The 14687-nt window shown below is 33.2% G+C and overlaps 1 protein-coding gene across 1 annotated transcript; it reads right to left on the bottom strand.

Moving 5' to 3' along the window:
- Positions 1-2568: 2568 nt before the first annotated feature.
- On the bottom strand, positions 2569-3856 carry LOC127128667 (putative F-box protein At3g16210). Its single transcript, XM_051058035.1, has one exon. It carries the CDS (start codon positions 3837-3839, stop codon positions 2820-2822), a length of 1020 nt encoding a protein of 339 aa, XP_050913992.1. The 5' UTR covers positions 3840-3856; the 3' UTR covers positions 2569-2819.
- Between the last annotated feature and the right edge of the window lie 10831 nt (positions 3857-14687).

The raw sequence follows: 14687 nt of genomic DNA, 5'->3' as shown, positions 1-14687 counted from the left end.
TCAACCTTCAACGGAGACAACCTTTTAATTTCATTCTACATTCACCATTAATATTATCAAATTGATGATACCAATTAGTGGCATTAGACAACAATTACAATATCTATCTCTCATGGTCATCCTCTTCAATGTTCAAGCACGTCTTCATAACATGCTTGATATCATCATTCCTCCTATTGATGAGAAAACTCGTCAGACGATGACCACTACCAAGAGCAACAAAACAAAATTCTTAAATTTTCTCGATGTGGTAGTGTTGCAGTTGATGTATGAAATTGTATTATAAGATATCCTCAACTTTATGCTTGTGACTGACGATTTGGCCGAATAGTGTTGGATCTGTAATACGTATATGTTCCATGATAACAAACACTTCAGAGTTGTCCAACTTAAGAACCAATTCAACACGTCATCTTGGAAGAATTTCCCTCCCTAAAAGCTTAGTCCTACCATCTCAAGCTCATGGCTGGTCAAGTGGAAAATGTCGAATCCATAAATGACTTCCGAGCTCACCGATGAATATGTATGTTTTGTGATGTGGTTTCAACAACATGATATGTTTGATATTTATATACCCAGTTGAGTTTTTTTAATTGAGTGACTTTATTGAAATTGTTTTTGGATAAGAGTATTGGACTAACTATCAAATTGATAACTAATAAGTATAATTCTTTGGATTAATTCTCTGTATCTTTTTAATTTTTATTTATCATCCTCTATTTTATTTTTCATCAAACATATTTAAAATAGAGTTTTTGAAAAAGTTTTTAACACAACTCAAACCATGATTATTATTATTTTTCACCACCTTCGGTGTATTTTGAGAAGTCTTTTGAAATTTTTTAAAATTAGTATATCTTTTTGAAAGATTTTTTAAACAAAAATGTTGATAGGTTTATGAAAGAACCTATGTAACTTGTTGGATTTTGTTAAAGTATGCATCGATAATTAGCCTGAAATAAATATAATTTATATAAAAATAATTTTTAATTTTTAATTATTGTTAATCTATAATTAACTAATTTTTTAATCGAATAACCTTTGCACCCACATAAATCACGTGTTATATTTTAAAGATTTTTACCAGCCACCCTACGCTTCAACCTACCACCCCTCCATTTTTTATAATATCCAAAATATCCTGGTTGAAATTTAACCAAAAAAGAGCCCATGAAAAATCTGATAGTACAACTGAAAAATTCGATAGTGAATTTTAAAAATTCAGTATGCAATTTTAATGTTTTTTTTAAATGGTAGTTGATAAAACTTATTTATTCTTTAAAAAAACATGATAGTTCATATCATGTACACCTATAAAAAAATGAAGTTGTCGAATTTTTTATAAATCCAGTATGTTTTATAATTTTTTGAATTTTTAAAAAATTTGATAGTTATTTTTTGATAGAGAAAAAAAAAGAAATTAACGTTATCCGATTTTTCAAAAAATTCAATAAAAACTCGCAATGTTTTTGAAAAATCCAGTAAATTATATTTGAAAAATTCGATAAAATTTCGTAATTTTTTTTTGAAATTTAGTATATTTGAAAAATACAATAAAAACTCCTAGGTTTTTTGAAAAATCTGATAAAAATTCAGATTATATTGAAAAATCCGATAAAAATCCAGAGATTTTTTGAAAAATCTGCTGAAAACATATAGATTTTTTTTTTAAAATTCGGTAAAAACTCATAGATTTTAACAAAATCTGATAAAACTCATATTTTGAAAAAATTAGTAGTATATTTGTAAAATCTGATAAAAATTATGATTTGACACGGTTTTATAAAAAAATCTTGTACAAACTCATAAGTTGCTTGAAAAATCTGATAAACACTCATAATTCCTCTAAAATTAGATAAAAATTCATAGATTTCCAAAAAATCCGGTAAAAACGCATGAACTCCCCCAGAATATAGTAAAAACATAAAAAATTCTCAAAAATCCAATAAATCTAATATTTTTTTAAAATGTAAAAAACCACAAAGGATATAATGGTAAAACACTCCAATTAAGGGGATGTCAGATTTAAGTTTGGGGGTGGTATGAAAAATCTTTGTATTTTATCATAGTAAAGATGATATTATAGTATTACTACAAAATTACTCCATTTGGTGGTTCAAAAAATAAACAAAATTTGATATATGCACCGTCCAAATCTATACAAACAACCTCTATTCTAAGTTCATCAAGATATAACTCATACAAATCACATAGGAACTGTTTTACCCCAAACAATAGACAAATCACATGAAATACATACATTTAAACCCAACATACAATTACGCTAAAATAAATATGTGATCACCTATATCATAAATTTATAAAAATTTAATTAAATGACATGTTGTTATGAAGCAAAATATATATCCTCTTTGAAAGAATCTATTCAAGAATCAACATAAAAAGAACAAATTAAATAAATCAAATGATTCATTATGCATAAACACACTTAAAAAATACTATGATTTTAATACCTAAGCAATATATTTTATACATTTCAAAGTTCAATATTGTTTTATGCTTGTATTTGTTGCTTATCAACTGAAATATAACTGAAGTTATAGAATATAAGATGAAATAAAAACATCAAAATCAAATTACTAAAGTCATACAATATCAAATTGTTTCTTGATACACAATTTGGAGGACACTTTGAGTAGTTTCCTAACCCAAAATCGGACGAAGACTTTCTTTGTAGAGTATTGTCGTACCACAAAAATGATTTCCTGCAAAGTTGAGTTCTTCAATTTGTTCCGTGCTTAAATTAAAAGAGATGAGTTTTCTATCCTCTTTTAACAATAATATATCACCCTTATTTCCTACTCCGATCGGATAGACAATGTAAGGCAAGGGGTAAAAATCGATATTTGAAGAGAGACCATGTCTTCATTTGTTGAGATTAAAGCAATGAACCCATTTAACACACATAACTCTTTTGTTGTAGTCCTTAATTGAAAAGTATGATCTTCTATGGGTGTAATAAGGAATACCTCATCGGTTAGATAAAATGACAACAAATATATTTCATTACCTTTATCATCCTTATAGGTTCTTTCACATAACCAATGACACACTCCATCCAAGCAGACTCCTTTGTTTATCTTTTCATGATGGATATCAAATTTAAGTTTCTTCCAAGAGTTACTTCGTAAGCTATATATCTCCCAAAAGGGGTTATGAGATATTTTCCCTAATGACGCAATCTTAGTGACATAGTCACTTTCTAGATCAAATGTTATCTCTCGGATCACCTTATAGTCATCTCCAACACAATCATAGCCAAAACCACGTTCATTAATTTCAAATCTATCTCCAAAGAAATCAAAAGGGCTATTAGGAATAACCTTGAATTCTTCAGTAGTTGGGTTCCACAATACAAATTTTATACTTTGATGAGAGCAACTAATTAGACAAAGAACTCCATTAATAATACCAGATCCCAAAATATCAAAATTAGGATCCTCTTCTTGAAATGGATTTGGCCAATTTAAGTTGGTCATATTCTCATACCTCTCACCAGAATAAGAATACAACACAAATTTGGTGTCAAAATTAATAGTTTTGAGATGACTCAGAAAGAGAGATCTATCATGATAATAACTATCGAAATTATGTAAGAAATTGTCACATAACAATCTCGTGAAAATAGGGTTTTTAAGCAAAAGGGTCCATGGTTTGCATACACATTCAAAACGCTTCAAAGATTTAAGAGACAATTTTGACAAAATAGAAAAGAGAAGATCATTAGGTATATCAGTGCTAACCTTTTTACTTTTTACGCCCACCGATTTCTTCATACTCAGAGGCTTTAGAGTTTGGTCTGCAATTATAACCACCATAATGAAATTAAGATTGAGACAACCTACTCAACGTCAATTTTCACTTTATTGGGGGATAAATTTATAACATTCATTGAATTTATAAAGATAAAATTATATTTTAATTTATTAATATTAAAATTTTAAAGGTAAATTAATCAATATTTTATTTTAACACCTATTAGTATATTTTTGAAGCAACTTTAAAATATATTTTTATGTAAAAAAATTAAAATCTTAAAACAAAAATTTAAGGATTTCAAGATTAAGTGTCTTGTTCTTTGAGGCATGTGTCTTGTTCTTTGAGACTTGCTTGGGCCTGTTTCACCTCTGACTTCTTCCTGTCGAACTTCTCTTTCGACTTCACTAGCTGGCTCATCACAAAAGATTCTCACTGAATCTTTCTTGACATTCTCAGTCCAATCCCACTCCTTAAGCTCATCTATGATCACGTCCCTGCTGATCACCACTTGCTTATTCACTAGGTCGAACAACTTGTATCCTCCAGTTGAATCATATCCTATCAGGATCATCTGACTCGACTTGTCATCAAGTTTTCTTGTCAACTGATCTGGCACATGTCTAGGTGCTATAGATTCAAACACCCTCAAATGACTCAATCAAGGCTTGACATCAGCCTAAAAATAAAATAAAACAATCTAAAAAAATTACGTACATATATTTAAATATATTAAATAATTAATACAAATCAAAATATTAAAACATTGGCCACTTATTTAATATTTTAAATCATCAAAAATAAATAATAGTGTACATAATAAAATGAACGGGGCGGGTTCGGGGTGGGTACTAGTGTCCCCATTACCCGACCCGTCCCCATTCTTTATAATCGAGGAAAACCTAAACCCAAACCCAAACCCAGTCAAAGCGGGTTTTCCCCGTCAACTTCGGGGCGGGTTCGGGTGGGTACCCGCGGGTACGGGTTATGTTGCCATGCCTAATGATGCCCCAGGTTTCTATTGTATAGAAAAAAATTGACGCACTTGATAAATAATTTATAGGAGGCATAAAAAAATTGAGGGAGACATCTAGCATAATCAATATGTGCTAGCCATATGGAAAAGATCAATGTATTATTATGTTGATTCAATTTTAAGATAGTAAGTTGACTTATCCATGACTCATGTAATTAATTTTGATAGAAATCATGCAACTGAATCTCAGACAAAGAAGGAACAAGGCAATAAATGGAGATAAAGAATGTAACTTTTAAGGGCTTGAAGGCCATATTAAAGTCAAAATAGCTATAAATATATATTGGAAAGAATAATTCAAGACGATCACTTATTCACAAATACTAACCTTAAATTACCTCTAGCTTTGGGTATAACATACATGATCTAAATAATATATATATATATATATATATATATATAATATATATATATATATATATATATATATATATATATATATATATATATATATATATATATATATTATATATATATATATATATATATATATATATATATATATATATATATATATATATATATATATATATATATATATATATATATATATATATATATATATATATATATATATATATATATATATATATATATAATAACAATTGCAACAATTTGATATGACCATAAAAATCTCTTTTATTTATATAATTGGAAGGATTACATTGAGTACAATTTCAGAAACCAAATGAAAAATACAAGAGAAAAGGAGACTAGTCATCCTAAGGATCCCTAACAACAACATCAGAAGATCTGGCCGCAGGTGCGTACTTCCTTCGAATGCGTCAAATCTCAGTCTCAAAAGAAGCCTTCATCTGAGTCTTCTTGAGGACAAGTTGATCAACAATCTTCTTCCAAACAACGAAAGGCTGAGGCATGTTAGAAGATGAAACCTCTGGCTCTCTCTGTCTCTTTGTCACTTGATCTTCAAGTAGCTCAATAAGTGCATCTTTGTCCTTGGACTCCAACTGCAACTCCTCGTGCTTTTTGCCCAAAGCATGGAAACACTCTTCCCACATATCCTTCTCTTGCTTCATCTGGGCGAGTGCATCTTCCAACTCCTTTACATCTTGGTTAGGGAGAGTTAATGGCTCAACCACAACCATATACATAGGTCTCTCACAAGGATAAGGCATCTTCAACTCCAAAGCTCTCTTCTTCACCCAAAAAGTGTAAGCTTCCAAAGCTACACAATTGCACGGACCAAGCTCGGATCTTCCTTTCCTATGCACATTATGCCAAGCATGCACAATCTTCTGCTTCAAATGTTGGGGATCTTTACCCTCTTGATAAAAAAGACCTTCTAACAACATGTTATTAGGTTTGTCTCTCAAAGGGGAACCCAAGTTGACGACGAGCCAAAGCAGGGTTGTAGTTGATTCCTATTGTGTACCAATGAGAGGCACATTAGAGAATTCACCACAACTATCAATGATCTCCAAACTGCTCAATGAAGGATCATACCAAACTATATCATCATTAGTGAGAGACATAAGTCTCTGAGACCACCGTAGACATTGTTTGTTCTCCATAAAAGCAGGTGTTTGAGGCAAGTGCGAAATAAACCACTTGTACAGAAGAGGGATGTAACATACAATTGTTCCACCATCCTTAGAATTCCTTAGATTCAAAAATAAGTACATATCACCCAATAAAGTAGGCATAGGATTCCCAATCAAGAAAATTCTAATGGCGTTAACATCAACAAAACCGTCAATGTTAGGGAACAAAGCTAATCCATAGATGAGCAACACAAAGATAGCTTCAAAAGCATCCACACTACCAGCTTGAGCAAAGGCAGTAGTTTCCTTGATGAGGAAATCATATGACAACCCAAACAATCCTCCTTTCTTCATCCAATGAGCCTGTATCTCAGACTTCTTCAAGTGAAGAGCTTCAGCAATAAGATGAGATCTGGGAATCTCTTCCAATCCACTAAATGGAACCTTGTTAGAAACAGGTATTCCCAAGAGATGGGAATACTCCTCCAACGTAGGCACAAGCTGATAATCAGGAAAAGTGAAGCAACGGTAGAGAGGATCATAGAACTGAACCAACACACTCAGAAGTCCTTCAACCACATCAGCAAATAAGATAGATAGAAGCCTCCCATGACGTTTTTTGAAGTCCAACGGATCTAATACAAAAGATGCTAGCTTCCTTAACTCTTTTAAGTCGGGACATCTGAAACTATACTTCTTAGTGTTCCTTCGTCCACAATCCATGGTCTGAAAATATTTGCAAATAATGCATCAGTTCCTTGATATTTTCGTGTGATGAATGTTATGATGCGCATGAATGCATGAATGCAACAATCACAAAAAAGGATCACACACAAGGCACACGAACAAAGGTCAAGGGATGAATCAAGTCATTGTCAAGATCAATCCTCCATTTTGGTGGATTATGGTTTTCACCTTATCAACACCTAAGTTCCATTGATATTGACAAGACTTGATTGAATCGACCAAGAATCAAGGGTTTGTTGTGAATCATGAGCATGGAGTTTGGGTAAGAACCATCCCAAGGGAGCGAACTAAGGATAAAAACCTGTAAATCATGTTCTAAAAAGTTCCCAGAGTCTTAATTCCATCTATCGAATATTACACGTTAAGATGACTGACTCATCGACCCATAATATTCTCAAGAGAAACTCGTCTGAGTGTAGTATCGCGTAACAACTGTTATCAAGTCTACACTTGAACAGTCTCCACACTACATCCTAAATAGCCCAAGAGGGGTTAAATGTGCTACGAACCTCAGCTTCTCGGATCCCAAATTAGAGATAGTAATGCCTAACTACAAAGACTTGTGTGACATTTCCAAATCCAAAAGCGTCTCCACTGAGCAGATGGATCTCAAGCCAACTTGTTAAGGACTACTCCACACAAGTCGAACATGACTATACCATCCTCCTATGTTAATTACATTCAAGTTCGGGTTAGAACTTATCTCACCGCTCAGAGATCACCAAGCACAACAAGCAGATTATATCACACAAACAAATATACATACATCAAACATACAATTATATACACACAAAAAAAGTAGGCTAAACCCACTAGAGACTATTCCCCAGCAGAGTCGCCACTTAATTTCTGTAGCGGTAAATTCATGATCATCAAGCTATGGATAAGCAAGACATCAAATAACAAGAGTCGCCACCGCGCTTTTATTGTTTCCAAGGGAAAGGGGGAAAAGTACGAACAAAACCCAAAAATAAGAAGTTTTCAAATCAAAACTAATAAAATGCCAGAGATTATAGGTAAGGGGGTTGGTTACACAGAGAGAAGGTGTTAGCACCCAAAGTGTCCTAGGTACTCCTAGGGAGCCTTTTTTTGTGCATATGTATTTTGTACAAATGATGTTTGCAAGCAAATAGAATGGGGGGATGAGAAAAGAATTCATTAATTATATTTTTTTGTATTGGACAAGACCTTCGGACTTGTGCCTACGTACCAACATAAAAATGAGGGATCAAAACCTCGTAGTTCGTGATACATATTTCAAAGTGGATGCATTGCTTTTAACAAAAATTAGGTTTGAAAGACACAAAGGCCTAGAAAATGGTTTGAATGAGTTAGTTCTTTTTGGCTTTTGAAAATTTTAAGTCAAGTATAGTTAAGTTTATTTACAAGTTTGATTTAAGAAAAGAAGTTTGAAAATGCAATGGCATAAGGCCAAAGTTTCTAGTTTGCAAAGGGTCTAAGTTTAGGAAAAAAATAAGTACAAACAAAGAAGCTTTTTTCAAAGGAGGGGGAGATTTTGAAATTAAAGAGATGGGGAGGAGATGAAGAGACTAATCTTAAGTATAAATTTCAAAGTTAAGAGTTGAAAAGATCTGACCAATGGGCTGTAATCCAATAGACAAGAATGTCATATAGAAACCCAAATTCCCTTGGACATTAGAATCAAGCAACAAACAAGGCACACAATATTAACTTGAAGAGCAAGGCATCAAATAAAGATAGCCACATCCAAGCTTAGCCATTCCATGATCTTCTTCAAATTTGCCCATGTAGCGGATGAATTCCATAATACCATAAGTCACAGGTTCAAAACAACAGCTTCAGAATGATCATGTTGTAGATGAGCCCAAATGGATCTTTCAAGGATGTATCAGATAAAGTTTCAGATTACAAGCACTTGGTTACATGAAAGTTGGCATTGGCCAAGTCCTTTGCATAGGGAGTGTTGCCTAAATTCTAAGTCCAATTGTCTCAGATCAAACCAACAGTCCACACAAGATGTTTTTTAGGGTTTTTGTTCTTATTATGTACAATAAGGTCAAAAGATCACACAAACAAACAAATATATACAAACACAATATATCACAAAATATGGTCCAAATGGACAAAGTGAAAATGACATTAACATAAACAATTAGAATGGTATGAATAATGGCAAATGATTAGGGCTTAAAAATAACGTGCATTAAAGTAAATAACTTGAAAGTAAATGTTAGTTGTAAATGAGTTAGAAGTTAGTATTGATTTTGCATCTTGTTTTAAGTCATTCTTTGGAGAACACTCAACCCACTTATCACAAGCATGGATCCTTGAACCAAGGCATCTCCCAAAGGAAAGAAAAAAGGCCAAGTTTCAACATAATACCATGAAAGAGGGGAGACTTACAATCTCACTAACTAGAATTCTATGCCTTTTGTGTCAAAAATTTAGCGCTATGTTAAGCAATCGTAATTGGACTTATGTAGAAGTCACAACTATTTGAGGTCGGGCAATAGAATTTTGGTGTTAATGCATGTTAGAGACATAGTATAATGGACTATGCTCATGAAACATACCATATACAAAAAGAATATGCAAAAGAGGTGGCCTAATCTCATCCATACTTATGTTGATTTTCAATTAACTAGCCTTAGGACATTGAGATATCATAGGACCATGACATGAATGCATAAAGAAGGGAAATAAGATAAAGAGGGAGGGGAAATGGATAAAACTCAAATTGGACAAAGGAGGACTTTTACCAAATTAAGATCATTCATTCATTTTGGGAGATGGAATGTGCATTCCATCAATCCCCTAAATCCAATGATCTTAACCTAGAAAGTCAAATCAACCTTGACCAAGGCCCAACAACACAAGTCAAACTCATACAAACAATCAAAATGGCTCAACACAATTATTTGGCATTTATTCAATTTAAAAATACTAAAAATAATGCATTGAATTAGATATGGTTTGTCAAATTCCTAAAACCTCATCAAAACACCAAAGAAATGGCCATGAGATTTATCATAGGTCAAACAAGGTCAAAGGACCTTCGAGAAAAAATTTTAGAATTTTTAGAGACTTAAAAGTATTTTTAAACAATTAAAAATATTCACAAAATCAATTAAATCATAAAAAATATTAATAATGATCCAAAAAATAATTTTAATTCAAAATATGAAAGAGGATTTTATTTTAAAAAAATTGGTGAAACCTTCATATTTTTTGGATCAATATTAAAATTAATATAAATTAATGAAAATAAAATAAATAAAATGAAATTCAAATATTCAGAAAAAACGTGGACCACTTGATCTCCCTCATTAATTGAGGTGGCAGATCAAGTGGCCATCAGCGCGCTTTCCACCATAGTCACTAGTCAACGCGTAACACAAGTGGTAATTACAAGCAACGCGTGAGATTAAAACATTTTGAACAAGATCAACGGCTTTGAACCTATCCAACACATCACCGGCGCTAAACCTCCGGTCACCTTCTCAAGCGTGCCTCACCGGACTGGTTCAGTCATCACCATCACATAAATAAAAAAAGGAGGACATGATCTGAAAGAAAAAATGGCGTAGAGCACGAAGCTGACCTCAATTTTAACTAACTCCACATATATAGAAATATATGAGGAGTTGAATTTTGAGGTGTGTCAACTGAGTTGCTTCGATTTGACCTTAAAGCAACTCAATCTTCTTGCCTACATTGATAGGACTTCAGACAACCAAAGATCCAAGAGAATTGATGAGAATTAAGTGAGAATCGAAGAGAATAAAATTTCTGGAAAATACCTTCAATGTTGTGCAGAACTTGATCTTGCTTGCTTCAATCCTTGCTTGATCACACTCAGGGATCTTGCAGAAGTGGTTTGGAAATGGAACAAAGCTTTGGATCCTGGAGTTTTTGAATCTCCAAACAGTGAGATTCAAACTCAATTTTCAAAATGAAAATTCTTAGGTTTTCCTTTGAATTGTGAGGGTTTGAAGAGAGGGGGCAAAGTTGGCGTGCAAGGATCCTTTCAAATGAGCTCAGAGGGCTTGTATTTATAGCAATTGGGAATGTTATTTGCACACTTCAAGTTTCTTCCAAATTTGGAAATGTCATGCACATTCTTGCACGGGCGTGTACGGGCCCATGAAGCAATCCAATTAGGTCCAAATGCATCTGAAATGAGATTGAAATGAAGCTTGAATGGCAAGGCAATGTGAAATGGTCATTTACACTTTTGATTTTTCCACTTGATGCAGGCCTGTTAAAACCATGAGCAGCCCTAGCAAACCTTGTCCAAAATGAATGAAATAGGACTCTTTGGAAATCTTGGATCAAGAGGAACAACTCTTATGTTGAACACTTTTCCATTTGGAACTTGGATCAATGTGAATTTTGAGGTGGAAGTTTGGAAATTTCAACATGTTGAAAAAATTTCTAAGTGTCAAGCCATATACCTCAATGTTTCACCTTACTAAACTTTTTATATAAGCTCCAAATGAGAAACGTGTCTTCATCAAAGTTGTATATCTTTCAAATACTTCAAAATGGTAACCAATTTGACATCATTTGGGTTTAGAATTAGATAGTTATGCATTTTTGAAGTTGAGGAAAATCACTTGTTCAATGGTATTGGTCCAAAATGACCTATAATGTATCCTCATATCATATGCTCATAAAAGTTGATTTAGCTCTAACTCCAAACATAAACTTTGAAGTAGACATATTGAATTTGATTGTGAGACTTGGAAATCTTTCATATCGTAAAAATTGAGCAAGTTATGGCCTTGGGAAGTTGACTTTCAAATTAGGGTTTAGACAAAATGACCTATAAGGTTTCAATATGGAAAATGACTTTACAAGCAAAATTAGCTCTAGACTTCAACATGAAAGTTGTTTGGAATGTCATTTAATGTAACTTTTCTCTTGGAATCATTTTCATATGGTGAAACGTTTAGGAGATAGGGTCTAGGGGGACCCAGTTTTGATCAGATGAATTCATCTGACCAACCACCATAAACAAACTTGCTAACTTGCAATTATCTTGACTTTTTAGTCTCATGGTAGATAATATATGCATAAGATGATGAAATTTTGAAGTTCCCCTTGGGAAATTTGATCAATTGATGAGGAAGCTTCTTGAAGAAGTTACTCAAAATACCCAGACAAATTAGGGTTTCCAAGGCAAACAAACTCCAAACTCTTAAAGAAATCTTGATCAAAATAACATGAAAGATCACTGGGACTCATATATGATGCTTAGAGACATTGTGGATCATTCCTTGGTTGTGCTCTTAGCTATGAGGGTCTCAAACCCTGGATGTGAACTTGATAGATCAATGGTGATCATGCCCTTCCTACAAAAGAGTTAGGCAAATACAAAGACATATTTTTGGTGTTTTGGTTAGTGAAATGATAATATACAAGTATGATACAATCACATGGGGCTTGGTGATCTCTCCCAAAACAAACCCAATGAAATAGGGGTAAGGAGGATGCCAAGGTATAATCCCAATGCTAATGCATATGATGAGATTGCATGAGGGAACTTAGGGTCAAAATTGGGGTCTTACACCCTCCTCTCATCTTTGGGTTTGCTTCTTGCAGGGATCACCAAACACCTCTTTGTTGGTGTTTTACCTTTGTGTTTATATGATTAATTTCTTATCTAACCACTGATCAAAATAGAAAAAAAAATATGTTTTATTTTCCTTAAGTTTATTATGCAAGATAGGGATTTTCAATCAAGAGCATCTCAAAGTTTTGTTGCTTACTTCTCAAGGAAAGTCAAGGGTTCATGTGTTTATTTTCATGCCTTCTTCAACAAGCAACTTCAAGCTTTGAGAAATTTAATCAAGAGGAAATCAATGACACCTTATTTTGAGTCCATTTGATCACCCATGTGCTTTGAAATTCAAGGAAAGTCCAAGTACATAAGCTTGTTCCAAGTGGTTTGACCAAAAAGTCAATATTTGAAGTCAAGGTTCCAAGGATCACAACTCTTTCAATTCTCAACATTTTTGGATGCTTCTTTTTGCATACTACTCTTCTCAACATCTCCTACAACCTCTATTTACATGACAAGAGCCAATTATGCTTTGAGGATCATCAAAAGTTTGGAGACACTATAGGTCATTTGTGGACTTAGTGAAATTTGACCTATTTTCAAGTGACATTTTCTCAACTTTCAAAGACCATAACTTCCTCAATTTTCAACATTTGAGCCTGTCATTTGTGATGCCCTCTACAAGTTTGCTTCACAGATCAAGGTCAAATTATGCTTTGAAGGCCATGGAATTCATTGAGACATTATAGGTCATTTTCAGCCATTGAACACTTGAATTTTTCTAAGTTATATGATCAGTTTTTCATGCCAACTTCAACATGACATAACTCTGTGCTCAAGCATCCACATTCAACCTTTCTTGGCACATTGTAATTTTTGCTATGATGTCAACACATTGAAAAAAGAATGGGACCAAAAAGCTTCATGAGTAGGATGCCTCATAGGGTTGAACATGGTGACTTGGAACTGAAGCAATTGCCATTTCCCGTATTTTGAACTTCACTAGTCTTAATTCCAAGCCAAATTAGCATGTTTTTGGACCTAAACATGTTTTAAAAAGTCTCCAGAAATTAATTGACCTTTGAAACACATCATTTGGCTGAGTTTTGATGAGTTACAAGTCACATTTTTCTCACATTCTGATCAAATTCGTTTTACAAGAATTCGGCATCATTCCACACGTATTTGGATCCAAATACATTTCCTATAAATAGAGGAAGATATTGAATTCATTTTCAAGCTTTTGAGAGCCAAGAAATCCTTGTTGCAACTTGAAATTTTCCAGAAAAATCAACTATTGTGTTTTGAGTTTCAGCTTGTTTCAATCCAATTTCTTGATTCCATTACCATCTTCGGCATCCTCTGAAAAAATTTCAACAATTCCCAAGCTCTGAGACCTTCTAAAGTGCTCTAACCAGATCGAGCTTCATCAACTTCTGATCACCGTCTCGACAAGGTAGTTTTGAGCATCATTTGAACTCAAACAAGTTACCACAATGTAGTCCTTCACTCTCTAATGATTTCCCCTAACTTAGCTAGTGTTAATTGATCGTGTTAATCATTTAACTTAATTTTTCATGGCTTGCTTGCTTCTGAAATTTCTCTAAAACTCCCTTTGCTCAATTTAGATAAATGAATTTGTAGCATAAGGTTGAATTCAGGATGAGAAGAGGATCATAATGGTGGTGGTCTCGTGTTCTGAATTTACCAAACAATGAACCTCCGGTGAGAGTTCATCGGAGAAGATGACCGGAGTGTTCCAAGTTGTCTGAGTTTGGCCAGACACATTTGACAAACGAAATGTTTTGATTTGTTGGTTTTGAATTGGATCATGTGTGTTGTTTGTATCGCGTTCCACCGTGCATCCTAATCTGGGGAGTGTTGGATCTGCCACGTCAATTAATGAGTCGTGATTCAACGCCCCATGTTTTTCTTATTTTAATTATTTTTCTTTTATTATTTTTAATTTCTTTTTCTTTTAAAATTCATAGTAATTTCATTTTTATTCAAAAAATCTCAAAATAATTTCTAAAATTCTCTTTTATTTTTCTTCATCTGATTTTTTTTTTCACATTTCATT

This window comes from Lathyrus oleraceus, chromosome 3, assembly GCF_024323335.1.
Source record: "Lathyrus oleraceus cultivar Zhongwan6 chromosome 3, CAAS_Psat_ZW6_1.0, whole genome shotgun sequence".
Taxonomy (NCBI): domain Eukaryota; kingdom Viridiplantae; phylum Streptophyta; class Magnoliopsida; order Fabales; family Fabaceae; genus Lathyrus; species Lathyrus oleraceus.
This window is presented reverse-complemented; position numbering and strand designations above follow the sequence as displayed.